General features: G+C 37.0%; 4 protein-coding genes across 4 annotated transcripts; 1 reads left to right on the top strand and 3 right to left on the bottom strand.

Moving 5' to 3' along the window:
- Positions 1–7,217: 7,217 nt before the first annotated feature.
- Positions 7,218–17,142, top strand: MONOS_13349 (uncharacterized protein; the record flags this gene model as incomplete). The annotated part of the gene is made up of 2 exons (XM_067866042.1): positions 7,218–7,290; positions 7,361–17,142. The coding sequence occupies 2 exons, from the start codon at positions 7,218–7,220 to the stop codon at positions 17,140–17,142; spliced, it is 9,855 nt and encodes a 3,284-aa protein (XP_067731186.1).
- Positions 17,143–18,221: 1,079 nt separating this feature from the next.
- MONOS_13350 (uncharacterized protein) lies at positions 18,222–18,779 on the bottom strand (the record flags this gene model as incomplete). Its single annotated transcript, XM_067866044.1, has 1 exon — positions 18,222–18,779. One exon carries the CDS (start codon positions 18,777–18,779, stop codon positions 18,222–18,224), a length of 558 nt encoding a protein of 185 aa, XP_067731185.1.
- A 375-nt stretch (positions 18,780–19,154) lies between these two features.
- MONOS_13351 (uncharacterized protein) lies at positions 19,155–20,262 on the bottom strand (the record flags this gene model as incomplete). Its single annotated transcript, XM_067866045.1, has 2 exons — positions 19,155–19,743; positions 19,955–20,262. 2 exons carry the CDS (start codon positions 20,260–20,262, stop codon positions 19,155–19,157), a joined length of 897 nt encoding a protein of 298 aa, XP_067731184.1.
- Positions 20,263–20,505: 243 nt separating this feature from the next.
- MONOS_17313 (uncharacterized protein) lies at positions 20,506–21,622 on the bottom strand (the record flags this gene model as incomplete). The annotated part of the gene is made up of 4 exons (XM_067870223.1): positions 20,506–20,750; positions 20,791–20,956; positions 21,008–21,199; positions 21,482–21,622. The coding sequence occupies 4 exons, from the start codon at positions 21,620–21,622 to the stop codon at positions 20,506–20,508; spliced, it is 744 nt and encodes a 247-aa protein (XP_067731183.1).
- Positions 21,623–22,401: the final 779 nt, after the last annotated feature.

Here is a 22,401-nt window from a genome sequence, read left to right as displayed (position 1 = left end):
GTTCTTCTTCATCTTCACTTTCATCTGAACATAAAGTTTGCTCTTCTTAACTGGAAATTTGTGTATCTTTTTTCTTTCATGACGATTCAAAATCAGGTTGGTTACTCTTTTTCTGTCTCTTTCTTGATTTCGATGATATGATTTGAAAATCTGGGATTTGAGAATTTCTTTCAAAATTCAAAACCTGCGAAGATGTTGGAGAAGATTTGAAAAATGGAGAAGAACACGTTTTTTCGCTGTCTATTGAATTCACCCTTCTTTCAGTTAGAGAATCATGATCTTGATGAATCGCAGCATTTTTCCGTTTTATTGGAGAAAAAATCATCGATTCTTCTGAAGAATGCGGACCTATTCATTTGATTCAATTATTAAACAGTTTTCTTTCGCATTAATTTCAGTTTGTCCTGATTGAGATGAATTTTCACTACTCTGAACAAATCTATCAATCGCGATGAAAATAAATTTTCGTATTGACAAAAAAATAAAATCACAAACATTATGTCTTGCATCTCATCACTTGAATGCGATGAACCGAAAAATACTTTGCCGTAAAGTGGAAAAGTTTTTACAATCATTAACTCAGAAAAAGCGTAACAAATATTGGGAGTCTCTCGAAAATAACCATGAAAATCAAAAACAATTCCATTGCTTGTAATATTCTCAAAATGATTATTTGTGCGTGATTTGACATTGGAATCTATTTATCAAACATCATTTATTTTCGATAAAATTCCAGGAAAATCATTTGAGTTTTTTTTCTTAATCTCATATATGTGAATCCTAATGAAAATGTTAGAAGATTTTTCGAATGCAGAATGCTTGATTTTCATGTTTTATTCAGAATCGTTTCATATGATATTGAGTAATTTACAGTTTTATAAAAAGTTCACTGCTTTTTCAGGATACGTTCGCTGTCAACTTTTCATGGTTAATGCTGCAAAATGGCTTGCCATCTGTTGAAGCCTTCTAATAAAGCGAAAGTTATTTGCTGCATATCAAAGATATGATGCGATTGCCAAAAAAGGCGAGATATAATCTAATTGACAGACGAGTTGAGCAAAAATGCAAATAGCTTTTGAAAAGCACTCTTTTTCTAATTATTTTAAAATTATTGTTATTTGGCGAAACTTCGTCTGTCATGTTCAGTTTTAAAAATGTTAAAAATAAAAAAAAATGGGTGAGATAATCAATTTTATATTTATAATTCCGTATCTCTTTATATAGCTTACAAAAATTAATGAACTCTGCTGTCTGTATGTTAATTTTTGTTGTTTATTTGTTTTTATCAATCTTTATTAAAAATATTTTATTTTTAGTGGGTTAATTTCTATCATTATTAAAGCACTTTCATTATCACCCTGCACCGATTAATATGGAAAGTGAAATGTTGAATATGCTTAAATATTTGTCAAATAGATATTTGAGGTGTGCTGTAATTTTTTCTGTTTGTTATTTGGATATTTATGATAGAATACACATTATTTATAATTTGTTGGGCTTTGTGTTTTTTGAGCTTTATGTAATGTTAATAAGTTTGATGGAAAGTATTCTAATAATGATTAGAAATGAACTCAACACCGCTTCAAAGGTTGTAACTTTTCAAAGAAAATTTCAGAATGCTCGACAAAAAGAAAATATCATTGAAGAAAGCTGCTGCTTTGCAGAAGGACATTTGATATTGCAAAGCATTGAAAAGTTTGTGAATCGACAGCTTTGGAAAATCTTCATTGAACAAAAGGATACAGGATATGATTATTAAAGAAAATGAAAATCGAAAAAGGAATGGATGAAAAACTTCGATTGATCTTTATAAAAAAAATATCATTGACTGTGTGATGACGATTCAGCAGAGGAAGTCTTTTGCATTTATGTGCTTTGTTTTCAAAAAGATGCTTAACAAAGAGATAACCGATGAAGTTTTAAAGGAAGTGCAGGTAGTTTTATTCGAATTGAGTCACATCATTATATAACAAGTGCAAGCATTTCCATTCGTTTTTGATATTTCAAATATTTTTTCTCAATCGTTTTTTAAGAGAGAATCAAAAGAATTAAACATGAATAAATACAAAAAAATCAGTTAATATCATCAGGAAAATAGAAATCTTTCAACACTGAAATATCAATCTGTTTGCCGTTTATCATTTTACAGATTTGACTCTGACAAAAGCTTTAAAGAAGTCATTGTGAATGTGATGCATATTGTTCAAGATTCAGAAAGAGAAAATGATCTAAAAAAGTTGATTTGAAGAGAAAAGGAAAATGGAATGAAGCAAAAACGATCATTTGATGGATCCAAATAAAAGCTTTTCGAATTTTCTTCGCTTGATTGTAGAATAATAAGAATAATGGACAAGTTGGAAACGATGTTCAGACTATTCAAGCAAAAAAGGACAGCAACAGAGATATAATCAGTGCATGTTTTTATTTCATAAAAACTGCAACGAGAAGCAGAGACGATAGAGATTGAGACTTATTGAATGCTGGAGATTTCATTAATTCCTTTGATGACATGTTTTTGAAATCCATTGATCAAGAACAAATTCTAAATCACTTTTTGTTTTTGAATGTTTCATCGGAAAAAAATCATTTTTAGATGTAAAATTTCAGAATCGCTTTATTAACAATTAAATGAGTTCCAGTTTTCATTTTTAATTATGTTTCATAGCTGTAAAAACAAAAGTTTGAATAATTTTTATGTATTTGATTTCTCAGTTGTACCATCTCGTTTGAAAATATATTTGTAAAATAAAAGCATTCACTGAAATTATCTCATTGGAGAAACAAACAAAAAAAATGATGATATTGCTATGTCATCTGTTGCTTTTGTTTCGGATTAATTATCAGTACAACTTCGATTTCTGCAATGTTTAAAGCAGCTATTTGAAAAATCAAATTTCTAGCAATTTGGCTGAAATGATGAATTAGTTTATGTATTCAAAGAAAATGCGAATGTCGTTTGTCAGTTATTAATTCTTAGCATCTATCTTTCTTATCAACGAATTTATGCTCGAAACTTTTTTCAACAACGAATTGCAAATTGAATGTGTGCATTCATTTTTCATCTCTTTCCATTTTCAAGCCTATTTCAATATAAACAGAAAACGTTCAACAGAAGATTTAATCATTTCAATCACAACGCTGTTTCTGTTAACTCAGCTTTGATCGCAAATAACAATGAATTTGTTTCGGCAAATTGCATCAATCATTAAATTCATTTTTTCATTAATTTGATTCAATTCTCTTCTGCTCCGAAATCGTCATACGAAATATTGTTTCTTCAATAAAAAAAATCAAAATAACAAACAGAAAAAATTACAGCACACCTCAAATATCTATTTGACAAATATTTAAGCATATTCAACATTTCACTTTCCATATTAATCGGTGCATGGTGATAATGAAAGTGCTTTAATAATGATAGAAATTAACCCACTAAAAATAAAATATTTTTAATAAAGATTGATAAAAACAAATAAACAACAAAAATTAACATACAGACAGCAGAGTTCATTAATTTTTGTAAGCTATATAAAGAGATACGGAATTATAAATATAAAATTGATTATCTCACCCATTTTTTTTTATTTTTAACATTTTTAAAACTGAACATGACAGACGAAGTTTCGCCAAATAACAATAATTTTAAAATAATTAGAAAAAGAGTGCTTTTCAAAAGCTATTTGCATTTTTGCTCAACTCGTCTGTCAATTAGATTATATCTCGCCGCATTGGTATGAAACGTGTGATTTTTTAGGGGTTTCCGGAAGGCGCAGCATTGATGACGATGACTGATGCAATTTGTGTTGAGGCAGAGCCTAAAGGTGAGAGTGCAGTGTCTGAGTATTTCAGTGTGTTTTGAAGGACGATGACATGAGAGCAGAGAAAACTTTTCATGCCAAGTGGTTCTTGTGGAGTATTAACCAGAATGAATGATTGAAACAAAAGAAAATGAGATTTGCATGTGTGTGTGAATTTGTATTTGTATGTATATATATGAATGCTTTTTGTACTTTCAAGCAACAGATGGGGATTAACAACAGTCATTTGAAAAAATTTCTTCAACATATTCTGGATGTTTCAAATTTTTGTTTTCGATATGGGTTATTATTTTTGAATTCATATTTTTTCTATCAAAATTTTCGGTCTGAGTCTTTTCTTAAAATGCAGATTAATCGATATTGAAAAGTAATAGTAGCTCAAAAGATTGTCTTTTAAAATATGGGGGAAAATACGGACCTTCAAGCTTTTTATGCACGAGGTATAGAAAAATTGCTTCACTCATGATTTTATTTCGCTTTCTCAGATTTCAAAACAAATTTGATTTTCATATCCGTAAACAGATATCGTTGAAATCAAAATATAAAGTTTTCCAACATTTTACGAATGTCAAAAAATGGTCTCATTTTTTTTGTGTTTTTTGACCACAAAAAGTCAATGAAATGTTCATAATTTTTTTCTGAAAATACTTGAAGCAAAATATTTTGCCCCATATGTTCTCGAATATCGTTTTTTTTTTGAATAAATTATTATGGTATTTTTTCCTTCAAAAGAATAATTCCTCTTCCAAGAAACAAAATTTTGGAATTAGAAACACCCCGAAAAAAGTTATGATTTCAAAAATTATCACCTATATGTATTTCAAATTTTATTCTTTTGCTTCGTTTTGTATGTATTGTTTTCATTTTTGCTGAGATGTTCTCCCTTGAAGATCGCTGTAAATAAGAAACTTGTTATTTTCTGTATTATTATTTCCAGTAAATTTCACTTTGTTTCGTGTTTGTCTTTATTTTCATTGAAACTTTATATTTTTGACTTTTGAATTCAGTGGGTTTTCGAATTTTTCGGTGGAGAATGAATTGACACTGTTTTTCAAAGTTAGGATATGTTAATATTTATGTATGCTTTAGGGTGAGTAATACTCATTTCAACATTTGTTTTGTATTTATTCTTCTTTTGTTTTTGCTTTCGCATGGATGTGTTTGCTGTGTTGTCTGCAAAACTTTCAATGCTGAAACTCATCATTTCAAGCAAAACTTATGAATGCTTCTTTTCCATTTGTTTTATTTTGCTTGTGCAATAATTCACATTCTTCGTTTTTGATATCAAATGAATCATCAAACCGATGAAATATGTTAGATTCGAACAGCTCGAAGTTTCCATAGTTGAAATCGAAAGAAATAATTTTTATTTCTGATGGGTGTTTATAAAACGTGAAAAAAATGTTTCAGAAATGGATATTATTCTAATTATCAAACAAAGTTTTTTGAATAGGATCTTTCAAACGAAAAATTATTCACAAAATGCTTATTTCATTTGTGTAGTTAATTTTCAGCTTTTTGGATGAAAAACTCCAAGATTTGTTCCAAACCACTTCTTTCACATCATTCTTCATCCAATAAAATAAAGTTAAACATGTTGAAAAACTATTCAATAACTTGAAATATTCAAAAAAAAAATGGGGCTGAACAAAATTCCGAACGAATTATATTCCTTCTTTTGTTTTGTTGAACATGCTTGTTTGAAAAACAGCATTTTCGATTGTTGCGAATAAACCTCTGTAACATGACAAGTAATAAACCATTTGTCCGTCACAAACAATAAAATAAAACAAAATTATTAAATATAAAATAAAATAAAATAAACAAAGAAATAATGTTCTAAAAAAAAAAACTTTCAAAAAGCTTTGGAAAAAATTAGATGACAGAATCAGAAATGTCTGTCTTTTTCTCGTTTGTCCTTGACGGTTGGCGACTTTCAATGACAAATTGTAACAAAAAAATTCCTCAACTGACATTTCGTGTCAAATAAAAAAAATATTGGGAGCTGGATTATTTTTATTGAAAATTTCATTTCTTCAAAATAATGAGAATTGTTTGATTTCGATATTCAAATAAATAATTATGGTTGTGAAGAATTGAACTCGTTATGAACAACCATTTTTGACAAATAATAAGTATTTTGTCGGTCTTTTTGTCATTGCTTTTATTTTCTCTTGTCTCATCGCAAAGATCAAGTTTTCATCATCATTATCAATATCAATATGTGATTCAAATTCGTCTTCCGATTGAAAATTTTTCATTTTTTCTGTGAATTCTCTGAGGAGAGAAAGCCTGATTGTTTTTCATAATTCAATGCAAGCACACCAGTTTGAATCGCTTTTTGACTTTGTATTGAGGGAAAAAAGACCTCACTCGTGCCCATATTTTTTTGATTGTATTTGAATAATTTTTTGTGAATGAGTCAAAGAAATTGCGTTTGAGGTTGATGGTTTGATTGGTGAATACCATTTCTCCCAAGCAAGAAGATGCTTTTTACTCATCGCTGATAATTATTGTTCCCTCTTTTATTCGATATTGTATTATTGGGATTAATCTTTCTTTTTTTCGATTTGACTCAATGATTTCAAATTTTTTTCTTTATTCTTCTTCGCCTTTTCGTTCGAAAGTTCAAAATATTCACATTATAATTTCAACTTTCCCAATTCAAAAAATAGCAACATTCGAAGTGAATAAATTATTATGAATGACCGCAAAATAAATACATGATGTCAAAGCCTTTTTTGTATTTTCGCTTGCTGCAAACAATTACTTCAATTTCTTCAATTTTTCCAGCTCATCCACTTTTTTCATTTCTGTTTTTTCAGATATTTAACGTAGTTGATAAGAAACTCATAATCTTTTTTCTCTGAGATTTTTATAATAATTTTCTCTGAGCACAAATGAAGCTATTTTGAAAGTCTCGTTTATCTTACGAGTTTGTATTGATAAGATATGTATTGTTGAAAATTGTCAGAATTATTCCTCTTGCAGTTATTGTGAAATAGATCTTGTCCGGTATTCTATGCCATGTCCGGTATTTAATGCGATATCTGTATTTATTCGAATTTAGGGAATAATTGGGTTTATTGAAATAATGAAATTACCTATAGTTGTTAAGATAATTATACTGTATATAGTTATTGAAATTGTCCACCATAATGAACACTTCCGATAAATAATTTCATATTTATAGATTTTCTTCTGAAAGATGGAAAATTACAAGCCTTTTTCAACTGGACGTTTTGTTCTTTCTTTCCGAAATTTCAATATTCGAAATCTCAAAAAATACAAATGAAGTTATCGAAATTCACTTTTGTGAGTTGTTTTTTATTGGGTCCCAATTTTTATTTCTCAAATCATAACAAAATTTTAATTTATGATTTAAAGAGTAAGAAAAATATGTATGATGAAAAAATACCTTCATTTATGAGAGAAACTATTTCTTCATCGAGAAAAATACGGAGGCATCACTGTTTGAAATTTTTGTTTGTAGAAAAAAGAAACTAATGAAATTTCACATATATTTTGTTGGGTAATGATAGTTAGGCCTGACGCAGAAGCTTTACTTTCTAAAGAAATGAGGTCATTCCTAGTTGGATCAAGATATTCTTCTATGACTACAATTGACACAGAAGCCCCACGTGAAAGTTCTATTCCCAGAACTCAAAATTTTTCTCGGTCACCTCATTCAAAAGGAGCACCATTTTTGGAATCGATTACAAGTAGTTTATTGCAACCAATTCCTAAGCCTCCATCTTTTAATGCCCCATTTGGTCGAAAACTTGCTCCACTATACTCTGAAGCCGTTAAAAGATATAAAGAACAAGGAGGAATTATGAAAATACTTCCAAGAATACTAATCTCACATTTGTATTGTTCTGATATTAAAAGAAGACCTGTATCAGCTTCACCATCTTCAACAGCTCAACGTTCATCCCATTCTATCTGCAGTGAACATTCGTCAAATGAAAATGAAGTATTTTCCTCTATACACGAAAGCAAAAAGGATAAAACCCACGATGACTGCACAAAAGTGAGAAACTTTAATTTGTTAGGTTATCGCTTATCAGATTATACGGATAATTTTTCAACTTCTCAACGAACTCACAGCGCAAGCTTAAATTCCCAAGAGCAATATCAAAAAAAGAGCAGTAAATTGAATAATAGTATCAATTGCCCAACAGTTGATAATCATTTATGGAGTGCCGATATTCAAACTGCGTCAAGGGAGCGTAGGTCTTTTTCTGCTGATGGGGCTGTTGAATCACAAATGATTGGATTGTTTTCAAAATCACTCAGAGAATCCATAAGGGATTCTATAGAGCTTCATCCTGAAATGAAAGAAGAAATGGGTTTGCATTTTGATCCGTTGATGAATGTTGCATTCAAGGGTGATGAAACAGCTGTCAAGCATTCAAAATTGATCAAAGAAGAAATTGAGAAAGATGGATTGGATGAACAATCTATTCAGAACTCCGATGAGAACGATGAAACGAAACAAGAAGACTTGGCGTCACTTGCCGAATCCACAGTATCATTCTCTTCGTTTGCGAATCCTGCAGATTTGGCATTTGCTCAAAAAGATATAAACAGTGTGGAAGAAGCACACAGCTCGTCAGTCTGCGAAAAAAGAAACCAAAGAGAACTAAAGTGTGAAATAAGAGAAACAGAAATTGAAAATGGAGCAGAGAATGAAAGAACAGAGGCAGCTGCGTCTATCTCTTCAATGCAAAAGAATGCGACCATTGTTCGATCAGAGACGCCTCGCATCATCGAGCGATCTCCTCTTTCTGTTGAAGGAGAGCGAAGCAGAATGGACAACGAATACTTGGGAAGCGACACATATCGGAGCAGTCGTCCGGACGAGAAGGAGGACGCTGTGAGTGGTGATGACGAAGGACTCAGCAACGTTTCGCACAATTCTGAATGCGACAGGAGCTGCTGCTCTGAACATTCATCGTCTTCACTTCAGCAACAATCGCCTCACGTCAAAGCACGCCAAATGCCTCCTGTGGCGGTGCCCAGGCTTCAGCTATCAGCCCTTCCCTTCTTTGCTCCTTCTCCTCGCCGGCCAGTCACTCCGCATCCTTCGACCTGCTCAACACATTCTTCTAAGGAAAGCTCGCCTTCTCAGGAGCTTGCGGAGTATGAAGCTGAAGAAAAGAACAGAAAAATAAGCACAAAGGAAAGTCGAACTGTGCGGCCTTCCTCATCGCCTTCGATGCTAGCCACGCCACATAATTCTGCTCCTGCTCGCGATTCGCAATTAAGACACACTTTATCGCATGCTCTCCAAAATGATGGATCGGGTTCATTAAATGAGAATTTATCGACAAAAACAATTGGAAAAGGAAGTGAATCGACTTTTGTTTCCAATGCAAAAGAAGAAGAAGAAGAAGAAGAAGAAGAAGAATTATGTGATGATTATTCAAATCAGATGGAAAGAAATGAGGAAGAAGATGAATCAAAAGAAATGAGCAACTCCAAATTACAAATGAAATCGAATGATTTGGAAGCAATTAAACAGTTTTGGATTGAAGCAGACGAAAAGGCAAAACGAATGAAGAAAGAAGCAGCCGAAAAAATTTCAAAGTTAAGAGACTCTTCAAAAAGTTGCGATTTTGAAACACGATCTTTTGATTCTTCTGAAACAAACGATGAAGATGATGAGCATTTTGATGAAAATAATGACGAATCACTTCAATTAAAAGATTCATTCAATGAAAACGCAAACTCTTTTCGCGATATTTCCGATGAAGTCAGCGCAATTATTGGGAAGGCAGTGCCTGAAGACAGCAAAGATGATCTTCCGCCTCTTCTGCCTGTGAATGAATGGGAAGACGGAAAACAAAGCGGTCCTTCAGCGAAAGGTGAGGGCAAAGGCAAAGACAAAGGCATGGGGGCAGATTCACCTGTCATTCATTCATCCCGATCTGCACATTCAAAGAACGATGATGATGATGATGATGATGGAGATGACTACGATCCAGAAGACAGAAGGCAATACGAAGAGCATTTGGACTTTGATGTGCGGTCGAGTCTTGGCGAGGAAGTCGAAGAGGCAGAACGAAGAATGATGCAAAAGATTGCTTCAGAAGAAGAAGAAGAAGAAGAAAAGGAAGAAGCAGAGAATCCCACAAAAAGTGAGATGGATAATGAAAATGAAAAGAAAACAGATGAAAAATTCGACTCTGACGAAATGATTATCCGCAAAAGTGGTTCAAAAGAAACGAAAATCAATTCCATACAGAAATCTTCGCAGAAGTCTCTTTTCTCAAAGCCCAGCAATGTGTCATCATTTCAGATAAATTCTTCGTTTTTGAAAGGATCTCAAGTATCTGACAAGATCAACAAGGCTGATAAGTGCAATCCAACTGGATTTGAACCAGCCACATCGCAATCGACGTTATCTTCCTCGTTGGGCGAGTGGAAGTCGCAGAGCGAGCCGTCTTCTTCTTTCGCTCTCTCAAAATTTGATTCAACAGGCAAATGCACACCCTCCGGATCAGCCTCTGCTTTAGCAAAGAAATCTGAAACAGCTTCTGAAATAAGCTCGTACGACACTTCCTTTTCTTCCTTTCCAAATGGAACTTCTTCTCCAGCTGGACAATTTCCGAAGCTGCGTTCGTATAATTCTCTTCCTCGCTCTGATCATTCAGCGCCTGAGACTGCCCAGATATCTGAGCGCCAGTCATATCGCTCGTTTCAGGCTCCTCTTTCTTCCACAACGCTCTCCTCTTGCAGCTCGTCTGCATCAATCCCGCTTTCCAAAGCTTTCCCTTCTTCTTCCACGTTCTCACACACCCCAAATTCTCTTTACCGTTTCTCATCTGCAACAGATCGTAGCTATGCATCTTCTTGCTTTTCACCTGCAGGTTCAGACACCGAATCTTCATCAGCTTGCAGCACATCCGCATCTGATGACGACGAAGACGATTGGTCGCAATCTGCCAGCGGCAGTTCGTGGTCATCGTGCTCTTGTTCGTTCTATTCTCACAGCATAAGCTCAGCTGATGATGCAAAAAACAACAGACAAACAGGAAAAGAACGAGATGATGCAGAGGTTGAAAGCAATGCAACTGCAGAAGACTTTGACGATTCCTGCTGCAGACATCGCAAGCATCAGCTGCACCGCCATTATCATCCGCACCGAGCAGCCACTTGTGACTGCGCCCGCTGTCAGAAAAGGCGAATTCAGGAGGCCTTTCAGGAGGCCATCACGAAATGCTGCGACGGGACGCTCAGTTCGCGACGTCAAACAGACAGCGCGCTGTGCACATATCGCAGCGGAGCAACGATGGACAGATCTCGGTCTGCTTCTTCTTCCTCGCTGCTAATGACGCCTGCGTCAAATTTCTTTGGAAGAACAGCATCTCATCCATATTTCTCGCCACCACCTTCCATCACTTCGTTTGCTGACACTGCTGATTCTTCCTCGATGGCTGGTGGATTCTCATCCGCAACATCGCCCTCCAAAGAGTCTATTGGAGGTACTTATTTCTCTTCAAATGCCTCTGAGGCATCATTTTACACCTCAAACAATTCATCCAATGTTGTTTCTGGAGCCACCTCGTTGTCTCTTCAATCAACCGGCGGTGAATCGAAATCAAACAGCAACACGCAATCCAGTGAAGACGTCACAGCTCGCTACACCAGCCGGCATCGTTGCCACATTCACCACAAACCTTCGAAGTTTTTTTCAGACGAAAGCCGAGCGAACTTATATCAAGAGCAAAAACATGGGCAGACAGATAGGAAGAGGAGAAATTCATCATTTGACAATGAAGGCAAAAGAGCTCACAAGCACAAGCGAAAAGATGGGAAAGGGAGGAGTAGACAGAACAGCGTGCTATCGCTTGCTGGTTATGATGCATCTCTGGGACAACTGGCTTATGTGAGTGACTTGAATGGCAAAGATATACAAAATGCTTTCAATGATAAAGGAGAAAAAGATCCAAAAGCAAACGAAAATGATCTAAAGGTGAAAAACGGTAAGACTGCAGAAGCAATATTGCTTCGACGAAAGCAACAAAAGCAACCCAAATCTCCGAAATTATCAGCAAATGCAATCTTGTCTTCTCTGCTTGAAGGGAAAGGAGAGGCTTCTGCATTGACGCTCAGGCAGAATCAGCTAAGTCGAACTGGAAATGCGATGTTTCAACCAGGAAGCAAAAGGATAGCCAAGATGTCTTCAATAAAAGAAAAAGAAGGAGAAGAAGGGGAAGAAGGAGTCAATGAAGAAGAGAGTGCTGAAATAAGTGTATTCGATCCAATGCTCTTCCAGCCAGTTAACATTGCACAAATTCCGATGGAGCCATCAATGTCTTCCATTCCATTTTCTTCAAAGGGAACACGATGGAACGTGAAGCCTTCTCAGTCAAAGCTCACTCGGCACAAGAAAATCAAAGGGAATGATGAACAACAATTACATCAGCAGCAGTCAAATCTGCTTTCTCCAAATGTTTTGCCACATCCTTGCAGTTTTGGTGCTTTTCCTCCAGAGCCGACATTTAAGGCGTTGCCCAAGCAAAGAAACATACCAATTTCTTCAAAAGCCATTTCAGAAAGATCAACGTCAAACACACCTCAGAAACAGCTTCTGAAAGATGACAATGGCAGATTCAGTCTATTTGACACAAAGCGTTCTAAGACTGCCCTTCCATCACAGAGAAGGAGAATAAAGCCATTTGGTGCAAATGAGCCGAAGTCTCAATTCGGATTGCATCGTCTTCTTTATCCTTCAACTTTATTGTCACAAACTTCTCAGCCAACTCCAACGCAGCCTCGCATCGTTGCGACTTCTTCCATTCCTTCGGCATCTGCATCGTCTTCTCCAGTCATCACATCTACTTCCACACAAGCGATAAACGGTCTATCGCCTCATCTTTCTCCCATTTTGTCTGCAATCAACACACCAACAAACAATAAAAAATTGCAGAAGTCTCGAGATTCGAATAGCGATCCATTTGAAACAAGCCTTTCAATACAAAGCAAGTCGTTGAAATCGCCTGTTTTGACTGCCCTTTCATCCACAGCACCGCCTTCATCATCTGTATCTCTATTTTCTATACCTGGGAAAGCATCAAACGATGCTGCGAACTCTTTAAAAGAACAAGACGCCGATGATATCTTTTTGAATCTGCGATCTCTGTCATTTGCTCCTTCTGCACAGCCAAACATTTCAAGCTCACAAAACCATTCGCACTTGTTGTCTGTGCCTTCGAATCCTCCTCCTTCGCTAATCCCTCCACCGTCCCATCTTCTGGTCTCGCCCTCGCGCGCTCTTGATGTGCTTGGTGCATCTGCTTATAAACTGAAGCATTCGCATTCGCATTCACGCCAACATCATTTGAAGGATAAACAGGCACCCAGCGATAGCGATGAGAACGGCTTTGCATTTCGTACGCACCCACTGACTCCTCCTCCACTCACGCCAACAACTCCGATAAGATCGAGATTCAATTCAGCAACTGCTCAAATAATTGATCAAGAAACAGCTGCACCTTTAACAACTGAGGTTTCAAGCACTGAAGCACCTATTTCGCCAACTATTGACAAATCAATCAAGAAAGATACGATTTCTGAAGAAACCGCAAAAGAGTCAAAAAGCAGCGATGAAATTAACAAGGACATGAGTGATATGTTGTGCACTACGCTGGATAGTCACACATTAGAAGCAATCAATTCGAAATTAACAGAAAGTTGTGTTACTGTCAGCGTCGACGATTCACTGACTGAGCTGTCTATAACATGCGGATCAAACAATTTATCGGCAATGCAGATATCTGCGCCAAAACTTAAAACTGTTTCCTCCAGCCAGCTTCAGCAAAAGCAAAATTCGCAGACAAATCTGGGGAAAGATGAAGAGAAGGGAGACGGAATGAATTCTTCTCAAAAGCAGGATCGATTAGAAGATACGAAATTAACTGCAAAAGATACATCCAAATCGTCCTTAGAGAATATTGGCGCGAAAGAGAAGCGCCACCGGTTTATTTCTTACCATAGAGTCCATCCACCTTCATTAGATTTCACGAATCCTGAGAATGTGACTTCTCAGCAGCATCTTCCAATGGAATCATCAAGAACTATATCGGAGTATTTTATGGATTCTCCTTCGATTACTTCCTCTTCTTCAAACAGCTCGCTTTTGCAGAAGCCACATATGACTCGAGATTTCTCAAGTGGCATTTCGTTGGACAGAACAACGACTTCATCAACTCTCCTGTCAACATATTCGACATTTGGATCTCAGATGGATCTTGACTCAATGGATTTTTCAACTGAAAGATCGCTTTGCAGTACAACCTACTCATCTTCCTTTGATGATGATAAAGAATTTTTAATGACCCCTTCTCATTCTTCTCCAAAGCAGTCAAAAAGCAAATTGGCTGATCAATCTTCCAGTGCAAAGATTCAACTATTTTCTAAAAACGAAGCATCTCCAGAGCCTCAACAAATGCAAAACACAGGAATTTCTTCTCTTTCCCCTCAAAATCCGTTTATTTCTACTCCAGCAGAGCGCATTCAGCGTGTTCCACTGCTTCCTGTTCTTGTTCAACAGGGAATGATAAAAACAGAAACTGAGCTGCGAAAAGAAAGGCGCGAAAAATTGAGAGAAGAAGCTGAGAAGAGGAAATTTCAGAGGAATACCAGTCCTGATCACGGCAAACATGAGAGTAATAGATTTGCAAAAGAAGGCAATCAGATGCAATATCCGTATTCAGAAAGGCAAAAATCTCCTTCACGTGAAATTGCTACCAATACGTCCAAAATGGCTTCACAAGAAATTTCCTGTGTAGCAAATTATTCTCAATCCATTTTGTCAGCAAATGAGCAACTTGAAATGGATCAGCCAACATTAGAAGATTTTTCAAATGTTGAGTTGGAAGCAATTGATGAGAAAATATGTGATAATACTGCGATTGACATGGACGAAAAAGAAATTCAAAGAGATTTCGCTGTCAGTCCAATGAATAGTTTTCAACAGAAAAATACTTCACTTCCATCTCTTCAGGAACAAGAATTCACTCAAGAGAAGAAAGAGGAAATTGTATTTTCGCACAATAACAGCGTTGATGGAGTTGGTAGCACTGAAAATAGTGACATTTTTCAGTCGCATGTCAACATTTACAGAGATCAGAATGAAAGCGATGAAGACAGAGTGGAATTGGAGTCTGTTGGAGAAGATGGAAGAAGCATAGGAAAAGCAAAGATGAAAAACCGCTTTGTCGATTGTACAGGTTATAGCGATGAGCATATTTACAGAGATTATGAAGAGAAAGATGACTTTATTGACTCAATATCAAAAACTTCTGAAAGTGGAAAAAACAACGTTAATGAAAAAATTGATGAAGAGAAGTCCAAATTTTGCCAGATAGAATATCATGCTGAACAAAAAGAGCATCCATTTAACGACGAACTCGCTTCTGGCAATCCTGGAAATTTTTCTACGTCAACTTCAGCTCAATTTAAAGACGAAGAAAATCCATTCTCATCTCCGAAGATCGACATATCTTCTTTCTTGGAATCTTCACTCCCTCATTCGTCAGCAACTGTTAATAGTCCTAAAACATATAATACACACCCAACTTCTCCAAGTAGTATTCATTCAACTTCTTCAGACATTGACACAGAACCAATTCAACCAGCAAATGATTGGAGCGATAATCGCTCCAATTTATCTCCATCATCTTTCAACTATTCAACTCCAATTCAGAACTCACGTTCTTCTACTTCTGTTCCTTTTCATAAGCCAAAGCCAGCCAGCCTTATTTCTCCTACAGGAAACTCCTTAAAGAAGTCGTCCTTTGCATTTGACACTTCAGCTCATTCATTTTCTTCTAATATCACTTTTCCTTCAAATAATTTTCTATCTTCACCAAAATCGCCTCTTTCGCCTTTGCCTCCTCTTCCATCTCTTTCTATCATAAGAGGAACGTCTCCAATGCAAGACATCAGAACAACTCAGCCAAAGATTATATCATCGCTAAAGGAAGGTTCTAATTCGCTAACTTCCTCTTCTAGTTTTTCAGAAGTGAGTTCATTCAATACAGTTTTTTCTGATTCTTCTCAAAAACAAAATTCAGCAAAGGATGAGTTTTTCTCTGTTTCACCTTTTCTTTTGCCTCCAAAGCAGGATTCTCATTCCACTCAATCTCCATCATCAAAAGCATTAACTTCATCTCCAAGTGGCAATGAAACATTGGACTTTGACGAACCGAACAATGAGAATCCTCATCAAACAAAGAGGGCTGTCTCAGCTAACAGCATTTCTTCGTGGAATATTCCTCCATCAACTCCTTTTAACTCTGAGGTTCTTGCAGCTCCATTTTTTGGTTCAGAAGAGCTTTTTTCTTCGATGCCTCCGCTTCCTCCTCCTTCGTCTCCGGCATCTTCGTCTCCTCCGTCGCGTTTTCATACTCCTCCTCTTTCGCAGAATGAAATAAGTTTAGCTCCCTCATCTGATTTGTTAGCCGACAGTTTGCATTCAAAGATGGAACAGACAGGAAGTGATTTTCTGATTGCTGAAAATTCTGTTCCCGAGAAATCTTCCGTTCTTATTCCACAAAAAGAATCAGACCTTCAATTTTCGAACAACAATGTTGAGCAAGCAAGTGATGATAGCCGTAAAATTGGAGGAGATGGAAGTGTATCTTGTTCGAAATCTAAAGTTGGGAATCGAGAGTTTAGCAAACAACGAAAGAAAGATATGCCAAAGCCAAAATGGGTTGCGACAAAAAGAATTGGCCAGCTGAATCCACATGTGAATATTCAAACTTCTTCTCCTACTAAACCAAAATCTTCTGCAATTTCTCAAAAAATGCCCTTCGTTGGCAGTTGTAGCCCTCAAAGATTTTACAGAACAAAGCAGCAAACAAGTATTAGTTCTTCTCCAACTCCTCTTGTTTCAAAGAACTCTTCTGATATCACATCAACACCAATTAACTTATCAAATACTCACCATTCTTTAATTTCAGCTTCAATAAAGTCAGCTTCTTCTCAATCAAAAACTTATACTCCGACTCCTGAATCGATCTCATCATTGCACAATACCACATTTCATTCTTTGCCTCAACAAAATTTTTCTTTCACGGGGAAAAATAGCGATGCTCATTCTTTCAAAGTTCACATGCCTTCAGATGTTCGCGAAAAACAAAGCATCATTGACAAGCGATCTGAAACGAATACTCTTTCTCTAATACAAAAAGTTGTTAATCATTCTCCGTCAAAGCGTCATTCTCATGTTCAGCTTCGCGACATTCAGCCTTTGCAGATAATTGGAGATTCCATTGTTCACGCTTCATCTTTCTCAAAGAGAAAATGAACTCTGTTTTTGTGCGAGGTGGATAGTGAATGGCGCATCTGTTTCAATATTTCACAAATTATCTGTTTGAAAAAAATTCGATTAATACAAATCAACAAAAATTAAAGGCTTTAAGAAGCTTACAACTTCAAAAAATTGCCTACGTATTTTTTGTTAACTTTCATTTCGTCATGAAATGAAATTATGAAATGGAAGGATATCCAGTGTTCCTTAGAGTTATTCAAATTTCCGAATTACCCATTTGTGCAAATCAAATCCCAAAAAAATTGTTCAAATGAGAAGCAAATCCTTTATGTATTGCTTCAATATACTCTATTGAGTTTCATTGTTATATGTTCATTATTTAAAAAATTCAATATTTCTGTTAACAGTTTTTTAATAAGAAAAAATGATCCAGACTTGTATTTTTTTTAAAGATTAAAATAAAATGTTTCAAGCAAGTGAGAAAGCAAAATGTTACAAAAATATAAATATTCAACAAGCGATACATACAACAACTTGCTCCCTCTTATCTCATCAAAGAAAATTGCATCAAACAACAGATCAAATGTAGATTCAAATTTATTTTCTGATTTCGATTCTAATTTTAAATTCGAATCTGATTTTGATGAAGATGCAGATGTATGTGACAGACCACAGTAGGTATCATAGGCTACAATTCAATTGATCATCAGCTGATTATCTTTCCTTCAAGACGCTTCCTTCATTCCCACAAACGCTCTCGCCTTTGGAGCAGCTGATGCAAAAATCACTTTTGAAGATGGACTTATTCTCACTCTTGTGTGATTTCTACCATTTTCTGAAAATGAAATATTTATCTTTTTTCATTTGTTTCATTATTTAATACTCTATTATATGGGGGGAAATATGCAACTTCAAGCTTTTTTATTGAAATATTATTCACTTTCCATTGACTTTTTGAGATCAAAAAACACAATAATAATGACTCCATTTTTTGACAATTGAAAAAAGTTGGAAACTTTCTGTTTTGATTTCAACGACACCTGTGTGCAGATATGAACATCAAATTTATTATTTAATTTGAGTAAGTGAAATAAAGTTATGAGTGAAGCACTTTTTCAATGCCTTGTACAAAAAAAGCTTGAAAGTCCATATTTTCCCCCATTTCTTTCTCTCTCTCCATTCTCAGAGAGGATAGCCTCCAAACTCTTCCGCAGTGCACCGGCGCAATCTGTTCTAAGATTGAATCTAGTATTCTCGGTGCGACTATTTGCAATATCTCTGCAACTTTCTTCCCCCTCAGTGCATAGTCCGGCTTTCTCGTCATCCGGCTGAGTGCTTCTGCTTCCTTGTTCTGCTCTCCCGGGATGGGTTCCGTTTGTATTGTGATGTCCAGGCTGTTCAATTTCTTCTCCAATGCTCTCAGTGTTGGAATGAGCGATGGCGCTCCCCTCTTCTTCTGTATTGTCCATCTCGTGGACATGTTGTCTGTCCTCAGACGAATATGATCTATCTTCTGCTGTTGCAGCCATGCTCCCTTTCTCTCTGGTGTCATCAACACTGCTCTGGACTTTTTCTTGTTTATCGCTAACGCACTCTCCTGGTGTGTCCGACTTCCATGGACATATATCTTCTCCTCCCTGTTCTCTTTCGGTATTGTTAACGCTGCACCCCATCCCAGCTCTGACGCGTCCGTTATTAACTCTGATGGTCTCATCCTTCTCTTCAGACACCTTGGTCCATTCTCAGCAGGATTTACTTTCAATATGTTAATTCTCCCAACTTTGTTGGGTTGACTATCACCGTTCCATTCCAGCCCACCACGGGCTATCTCCTGCCTCAGCATGTATTGCATTCGCCTCATCCACAAGCTCGCTGGCGGGTGTTGTAACCTCACATAATTCAATCTCCAGAGGAGTGCTGCTAAATCCCTCTTCCTTTGTCTCCTCCTCTTCTTTGAATGTGCCATCCAGGTTCGCACATCCTCCAAGAGCAGCACTCCCTTCCTCTCTTGGAGTGTCGCCTCAATCTTCTCCGAGTTCCAAAGCCATTCAAGAAACTCCACGCTCCTTGCGGGTTCCAAATTCAGTTTCTCTTCTGACAGAATCCAGCCCAGATTTCTCAGGAACTGGGCTATCTCCTGTAAGATCGATCTCAATGCATCTCTGTCTGGATGCATGAGGAGAATGACGTCCAGATATATTATAAGCTTCACCTTCCGCTGTTCTCTGATATATGACGCAGCCCATCTCATTATCTTTGTAAATATTCTGGGCGCATCCTTTGCACCAAATGGCATCCCCACGAAAGCGTAGCATTGACTTTGAAAGCTGAAGCACAGATAGGGACTGAATTGCTCGTCTTCCTTGACATGCTGATATGCTCACGATATGTACAGAGTGGTCATCCAATCTTTCTCCTCCAGGAGTTCCACCACTGTCTCCTGGGTATCCATCTTGAAGTGCTTTCCCTGCACTTCCTCGTTTAGCGCCCTGCAATCCAAGATCTTTCTCCACTTTCCGTTCTTCTTTCGAATCCTGAATGTCGGGTTGAACCACTTCTCCTCCGAGTCTGATACGGGCTTCACCACTCCGTCCTTCAATTCCTCCTCCAAGAGGCGTATATGACTGTTCATCATTTCTGTCGTCCCCCGGAATTCCTTCTTAAGTTTTCTCTCCTGCGCGATTGGGAATTAGGCTTCATCCATCGAGCTCTTTTACCACGGCTCACTAGTTTGTCTCCCACAATCTTCTTCCACTTGTTCAGTCTGTTCACTAGTCTTCAAGGCAGCGATTCCCTCAGTGACCCAATCACTGTACTCCTCTTCACTTCTGGCGTCTTGTGGCCAGACTGTATCTGTGAATTATCTTCTCCTTTGAGAATATCTGCAGTAACTATCTTCAAGCTCTCCTCCAGGGTGCTCCCAATTGGGGACTCGATAGCAGTACCAAAAGCTCTCAAGACTCTCATCTCTTCCTCCTTCCCGGATTTCCGATCGTTCATCTGTTCTATCCTGCGGAGATATACGGAGTCTCCTTCTGTGTTCTCTCTCCCTGTTCCCATCTCATGGACTCTCGAGATACATTGATTTATCCTCTTCTCCCGATTGAATGGGCTCAGTGCCTCTTCGATAAACTCGCAAACTCTCACGGGTTCCATTCGTGACCATCTGTCGTTTGAATGGGACACCACGTGGTATTGTCACTTCCTCTAAATTCGAAAGCATTCTGTCCGTCTCCGTCTCGCGGAAAAGCGCGGCTCTCTCTTCTCTCTCTGCTTCTTCGAAGCGCATTGGCTCGATCCCGTAGCTGTTCCGGTTGCTGATCCTCCCTGTATCCTCTGGGGAGCAGGGGGAAGGGGAACTGTAATCGGGGGCAAGTCTCCCAACTGACGCTGGGGTATTTAGTAGTGGAGCTTGGGTTGACTTCCTCCTTTCTCTGAAATTCGTGAAGCTCCAATCGATGCCACGTTTCTGGAGCTGTCTGTTGGCAAAGTACTGGGCATTTCTGCCCAAACTGTATCTTCTCGGAAGTACACTTCTGGCCATGGTGAGGCAGATTGCTGTTGGAGAAATGGGGGATACTCCGTACCCTGGGTCATCCCCCTCTGATCGAAAAAAGCTAGTGCTCTCCACCAACCTTTTGAGGCTTTATGGGACGTCCCTAAACGTTCCCCCTTCAAGGAAACCTTTTACGTTCTCCCAGTTTAACTGGGGGATAACCTTCAACTGATTAATGTGGCTGATACAGTCTGCAATCAGGGCGTACGAGCAAAACAGCACTCTCAGTCGCTTTTTCTTTTCTTCTTCAATATGTGCTTTGCTTTTCTTCTTTGCTGTGATGGCTGCAATCGCCTAGGCAGTTTCAAACCCCGATTCGAGCGCGGGTTGGAGCAATTCAATAACCCGAACAGCTTCTGGTGAGTCCTTCCTTCCTTCAGATGTAACCACTGTCACAGCAAAGGTATTCCAGCTCGCATTCGAATGTCTGGTGAAAAAGTTCTTTTCTGTCTCCGGGATGAACGCATTTAAAATATCATCATTTATCCTAATTGATACAGCCTTTCTGAAGTCCATGAATCTTCTCAGCTCACCCGCCTGTCTCCTGGGCGTCAGCCATTCGTCTGGGAAATTTCCTCAAAAGTCTTGTGATCTTTCTTCTTCTTTCCGCTCTTCTGTTTTTTCAAAATCACTTTCGCTTACTTCTTCATCATTTTGTTTTTTCATCTGGTTACGTCTGCGTCTGCCCCTCTCCAACTGTCTGTGTTACTTCTTCGTGATCATTTCTGTAAGATCAGATTCCGACTCCGATTCGCTCGATCTCGACTGAGATCTCTTCCTTTGTCGTTCTCTCTAAACCTTTTTCATTGGCAACATTACCGTAGCTCCCGAACGGGTTGGCCATGTTTGGCTTCTCGTAATTTCTTCAATCATATTTTCTCCTCTTGAAAGTCTATATGCAAGATCAAATCCTCTCTCCTCGCTGTTGCTGTTTGCCATTCTAACAGGATCTTGTATCATTTCCACTGCGGACAATGGAACGTAAGGAAAGTTTATTTGTTAGCGAAGTTTAATCTTAAACCACCCATTCTTTATCACTAATACTCATTATCTCGGAGCAAACCTGCTCCTTGTGTTCACAGATTCGCTCTATTGCGAATTATGTTTTCAGTCAAAACCGGATATAATCTCATCGGGTTTTGCACAACTTTTTGTGACTTCATCCGATTGTGACAATATCCGATCCTTCTTTCCACAGAAAAAAATAAAAATAAATTAGTTAATTAATTATCTGAAATTGTGTTAATTTTTTTATTTTTGAAAATTCTACACAAATTCACTTTTTTCACTTGTTTGAACAATTTTGATCATAAATACACATTATTTTGACTTATTTGAGTTCATTTTTGAAAAATCAAAAAATTAAAATTTTTGATCAAAAAATCGATTTTTCAATGAAAAATCAACACATGATTTAACAAAATGAGATTATATGGGTAATTCTTTTTGAAAAGTCGCAAATGTTTAATTTTCATATGAATCAAAAATTTCATATTTTGTTCAAATTTCTGTTTCTGCTCACGAATATTCTTTGGAATGAATAAAATAGCATTATCCAGAAATAGATTCTACATAAGAGAAGTTTGTTGTATGTTTATAAAAATTTGAGCAATATATGAAATTTTTGATTTATTTGATAATTAAACATTTGCGACTTTTCAAAAATAATCACCCATATATATTTTGCCCTGTGATAATAGACGATGGAAATGAATAAAAAAAATTGGACAAAAATTGTC

The sequence above is a fragment of the Monocercomonoides exilis genome, assembly GCF_001643675.1.
Source record: "Monocercomonoides exilis strain PA203 chromosome Unknown scaffold12-1864167, whole genome shotgun sequence".
NCBI lineage: Eukaryota > Preaxostyla > Oxymonadida > Polymastigidae > Monocercomonoides > Monocercomonoides exilis.
Note: the sequence above shows the minus strand (reverse complement) of the source record. Positions and strands in the feature narration are given on the sequence as shown.